This window comes from Lingula anatina, chromosome 5, assembly GCF_051362555.1.
Source record: "Lingula anatina isolate TDL-2025a chromosome 5, LinAna3.0, whole genome shotgun sequence".
Lineage (NCBI taxonomy): Eukaryota > Metazoa > Brachiopoda > Lingulata > Lingulida > Lingulidae > Lingula > Lingula anatina.
Genome location: NC_141771.1, coordinates 18,440,034 through 18,445,651, shown reverse-complemented (window position 1 = coordinate 18,445,651; position 5,618 = coordinate 18,440,034). Strand labels below are relative to the sequence as shown.

Here is a 5,618-nt window from a genome sequence, read left to right as displayed (position 1 = left end):
GTTCCTCTTGCTTGAATGTGTTGCTCTAAAAGGGAGTAAAAGCAAATAGGAAGAAGAGAACCAGGTGATTGATGAAGCCCCCCCCTCCCCCCATAATAAATAAAATTAAATAAAATATACAGATAAACTGTAAATTAAAAGCTGTTCAATTCTCATCTTTATTGAAACAGGCACTCACCTTCAAACCCAGCTGAGCTTTATTTTATTTTTTTTTTTTAATCTAACATAGAGAAAACATTCAATGACTGCCTGGTGAAAACTGCTCCGGCCAGAATATCATTGCAGTTTTCACATGTAGATGCTGTAAAAGTTTAATATTTAACAAGAATATCATATTTAAACATTCATTACAATCATGAAAGCTGTGTATTACAGTTCCCCATCATACCTTTTAACAAAATTCTACATTCATTTGCACAGCCATACATATAAATAGCATATTAACATAAAAGTGTAAACTATTATAAGACCTAAAAAAGAGCATACAAAATATGTACTGCACAAAAAATATTCGGCCTTGGAAATGCTGCAAGCAAAACATTAATTTACAAAGCACATGATGATGGCTCGAATCCCAATTAATCAATCATTTTTTCTTTGTGCTGTGACAAAACTTCACAAAGCTGATCTGAAATTACAACTGATCATTATTTCTTCTTCAAGAGAAGACCAGAATTTTTTATGAATTTCAGGTACTACTGTGTACCTTCACAGCCACAGATCCCAGACTACTGTATACATGGACTAGAGCATCTTTTTTTTTTTTTTTTTTGTTGTTGTTGTTGTTGTTCTAGAAGAGTCTGGAGATTCTGTATCGTGACCCTAAGATATCTCACTCTGATTATCAACTGGAATATTGCAAATTCATGTAATAAGTCATCATGTAATACATTTGCTGTACAACAAATTATACGTCCCAACTCTAAGTATTACATGTAGCAAGCTTTTATACTGTATAACATATATCTTTACAGAAAATAATTTGTGCGAAAACGTTTCAAACATATTATCAACTAATTGCTTAAGCTGACAAAATGTTTTTTCAATCTTTCAAATTGCTCATCTTTTTAGTCAATTTTTTCCAATAGATTGAACTTCATATAAAGACAAATACCAGCTTTCTTTAAATAAAAAAATAAACACCATTGTCAAGTCCCGCAGCACATTAAATGAAAAACAGACCTTCAGTTTCACTATAATAGAAGATGGCGTATCTATCTTTTTAAGTCAAATTGAATGCTGTCAGAATATGCCAGCATATTTGGTATGCAGTAAGCATTAATGAGGGAATGGTAGCTTATCTGTCTATTCTTTCAATGATCACAAAATCAAGCATTTGATTAAGCCGTTACAAATTTAAGAGGTAAGTATTAATTCTGATTTTCAAACGTGACAAGCTTACCAATAAAGATGATCTATCATACCATAAAATATCAATTTCTTTTTTTTTTCTTTTGCATGTTCGTTTTTTATGGTAAAATTTTAATTTTAAAAAAATATAAGAGCTGACAGGCAGTTGTGGTGACAATTGGTCACATACACCAGCTGGAGGCATAATAAATATAAATATGCCGTCATGTTTGCTCTCATATTTCCAATATGTGACCTTTCCAATTTGTGATATGCAACATCTACCTTATGCCACAAATAAATCCCTAAACATCCACGGACTTGTACATATTATAGACGACTGCTGCTGCAGTATAGAAGCCTTTAGATGTCCGTCTTCTTAGCACGGTATGTGACATATCTGTGTGAAATGGCAGCACTTTAGTTTATGTCTGAGTTGCATCTATCCTGATGCTTGCTGTCTCTTGTTCTGGTTGGAAATGATGTCATCCAGTACTTTGATTGCTGCGTCTGGGATTCTGGTGCCTGAAGGGAAGGAGAAAATTTAAGAATGTTACATCTTTGAGTTTAGAATATGTAATTTCAACCAAGTTTTACAACTTTGTTTCTTAGCTGGTTTGCAATTCATTTCTTTCCTTATCATTTCACCATGAAAAATATCTCTGTATTTGTCACGCATTAAATTACTTTAGTAAGTACAGGACGTTAGTAAAACAAACATTAAAATTATGATTAAACTGGTATAATTATACCTTTCAGTAAATAAAGACAGAGGAAACAAAATATTTCAATAACTTATTGTTACCTGGACCAAACACACTGGAAACGCCCACTTCAAAGAGGAAATCATAATCCTGGGGAGGAATAACTCCACCTGTCACAACCACTATGTCACTGAAAGGAGAGATTGCACATATTCCATAAAATATGAATTATCATCACACATACATCTGATATATCAGTGAATATTAAATACTTTCAGCTGTTGGATATGACAACTGGAACTGCTTTAAGCCATTTGATAAACCATCTGTGCATGTGCACAGATTATATATATATCTAGATTATATATATATTTGAGGAGTCAACATTATGGACTACTGGACTCTGCAAATCAAATATAAGATACTACATGAAAATATCAAATATCAAATAAGTTCCCTTGATAACTGAATAGAAAAAATGCCAAGTGCTTCAGCAGTCGTGAACCTTTCAATGTACCTTGTACATGACACAAACAATTTCCCATCAAATACATAATCACCTAATCCCTGTAATTCACTTCCATCACTTAAACCAAAGCCCCCTCCCTGTACTTACGGTCGTCCCATGTCAGCTAGACACTGGATGAGTTCAGGCACCAGTGTCCTATGTCCAGCCGCTAGAGAGCTCACACCCACTACATGGACATCAGCATCTATGGCCTGCTGGGCAGCCTCCTTGGGAGTCTGAAATTACGTCATTTATTATTATTATTATTATTACTGTTTAATCTTAACAATAACATAGTAAATTCTAGGGATGAGACTGCCACTTAGTGGAAAAGTGGGAAAATATGGCGTGGGGTTCAGGGGGCTGCCTAGGCCAATGATATTAATTTGTGGCTCCTGAAAAGTCTGAAATACCCTGACAGCTGCAGACAGAATAATCTCAAAGTTTTCTTCAAAGGGTCAGCACAAAAATCAATCACCAAACAATTTTAAAGGACAAAGACTAGCATTAAACAGACCGAGTGTAATTTTAGTGTGACTGACCATATGACAATACCACCACTGCTCATAATTTAAATAGTCATCCCACGCTACATACAGCAAATAGAGGGCCGATATCCACATCAAAGCCCATGTCAGCAAATCCCGTGGCAATGACCTTGCCCCCTCTGTCATGTCCGTCCTGGCCGACCTTGGCAATGAGTATTCTTGGGCGGCGACCTTCTTGAGATACAAATTCCTGTTGAAGTAAATTAGATGGATAAATAAAGACAGCAAAGCTGACAAATATACAGACACTACACAGGAAACAAGGCAGCAAAGCAAAGAAAAATGTTCAGAAATTACGCAGAAAAAAGTGAACAAAATGACAACAAAGACAGACCAATCAAAATATATACAGACACTTAGTGTCTGTACACATGTATAAAAACAAGGCAGCAAAGCTGTCAAATGTACAGACAAAAAGCAGACAATAACAATGCACAAAACAGGCTACTGTCAATTCTGATGCAAAAGTACATTATGCTTAACTGCAAATTCAACATCAAATTTTAATTATGCTCAACAGGTAATACCAATGTAAGTGAAATGTGTAACAAGCGTAAGGCTTCAGGCCCATGGGAGTTTAAGTTCACACTTTGAAAATGCCAGAATGAGAAAAATGAAAATTTCACATAAAACTGCTTAAATTCAATAATAAATGATAACCCATTTGAGCTGGCTTTCTAATTTGAACTGCATGCCAATCCTACAAATCATACTTGTAAGTTGAAAATAATAATAAGTAACATAGTTTTCTTTTCATAATGTTTGTAGTAGCAGTGCAAAAAAGATTTTTGTCAATTTTGATGTAACATTACAAAATAAATTAAAGAATAATTATCACCAATTTTTGATTATTGACTATAAATAGCATGGACATGTAGAAAATTTGATTACCATTTGGCTTCATGTCCATGGGAGCTTCGAGTCCCACAATGAATATGCCAACATGATAAAAATGAATATTTCACTAAAATGTATAACTTCCAGAAAAAGAAGCCAATTAGACTGCTTTTCCAACTCAGGCTGCATTTTAGTCCTTTGTTTCTTTTTTGAAAGTTTGACAATCATAAGTAACATGGTTTTCCCATAATGGTCATCATGGCAGCAGCATCCAAAATTGTGTTTTCTTCTATTTTAATGCAATATTACATAATGCTTAACAGCATAATGACCATCAGTTTTTAATAATAAAATATCCGTATCGTGGATTTTCAGAAAATGTGACTAGCATGGGTCTTCAAGCCCGTGGAGGTTCTAAGTCACACCTTGAAAATGCCAATATGTGAAAAATTAAATTTTCACAAAAAACTGATTAACTGCCAAAAAAATTTACCAAATAGTCTGCATTGCCCACTGAAGCTTTATTTAAGTCCCATGTTTCTTCCTGTAAGTTTGAGAACAGTAAGTGACATGGTTTTCCTTAAATGGTCATCATGGGAGCAGTGTCCAAAATAGGGGTGTCTTCAAATTTTGATGCACTATTACATAATGTTTACAGGATAATTACCATCAATTTTTAATAATAAAATATTAGTATCATGGATATTCAGAAACTGTTCCTAGCAAAGGTCTTCAGGTCAAAGGAACTTCAAAGTCACACCTTGAAAATGCCAAAATGTAGACAAGACAGCACTGTCTTGAAATGTTTTTTTTCCATTTTTAACAATTTTTTAACATATAACAAAATTAACAATTTACTGCCATTTATATATGATCAACTAAGAAAATTGATGAGATGGGAAAAATATCAATAGAACAGTGTTTAATGTCCAATTTCCTCCATTCTGAGTTTCTGAACATAGTGAATGAATGAATCTGACAAACTGCAATGATATGAGTTTATTTCCATTTTTGAAACTCTATTATACAATACATGATAACAAGTTTACCATCATTTTTACATAATCAACTAACAATGTTGTAAAGATGCAGGAAATGTCAAACAAACACTTTTACGAATCTTATTAGTTAAATAATGAGACTGTTAACATGCCTAAGAATTGAATCTGAGGAAATGTTTAAAAACAGCATAACTTATAAAATAATGGCCCGATTATGCTGATTTTCGAACTTGACCTGCATTTTAGTAAGATTAATTACTCCTGTGAGTTTCATGACAACAGGTCTATCGGTTTTCCTTGAAATTTGTTAACAGTGTTGCACATATGCTGAAAAGTGAAAAAAACAGCATAACTACTAAAATAGTGGCCCGATCATGCCGATTTTCGAACTTGATCTGCGTTTTAGTAAGATTAATTACTCCTGTGAGTTTCATGACAACAGGCCTATCGGTTTTCCTTGAAATGTGTTAACAGTGTTGCATATATGCTAAAAAGTGAAAACACAGCATAAATACTACAATTATTGCCCAAACATGCCGATTTTCGAACTTGACCTGCGTTTTATGAATATTCATCGGCTCTGTAAATATAAAGCCAAAAAGTAAAACTGTCTTCCACTTATCGTGTTAACGATGAAAGTGCACGGCGACGGCGACGGCGACATCGACGG

General features: G+C 34.0%; 1 protein-coding gene across 1 annotated transcript in view; it reads right to left on the bottom strand.

Moving 5' to 3' along the window:
• Window positions 1-134: 134 nt before the first annotated feature.
• LOC106156449 (methylmalonyl-CoA mutase, mitochondrial) overlaps window positions 135-5,618 on the bottom strand; it is a 26,992-nt gene continuing 21,508 nt past the window's right edge. The window contains exons 16-19 of the mRNA XM_087014224.1: window positions 3,160-3,300; window positions 2,671-2,798; window positions 2,156-2,244; window positions 135-1,875 (exon numbers count right to left, since the gene is read on the bottom strand). Coding sequence (XP_086870350.1) covers window positions 1,793-1,875; window positions 2,156-2,244; window positions 2,671-2,798; window positions 3,160-3,300 — 441 coding nt within the window. The 3' untranslated portion in view covers window positions 135-1,792. The remainder of the gene's footprint in view (window positions 1,876-2,155; window positions 2,245-2,670; window positions 2,799-3,159; window positions 3,301-5,618) is intronic.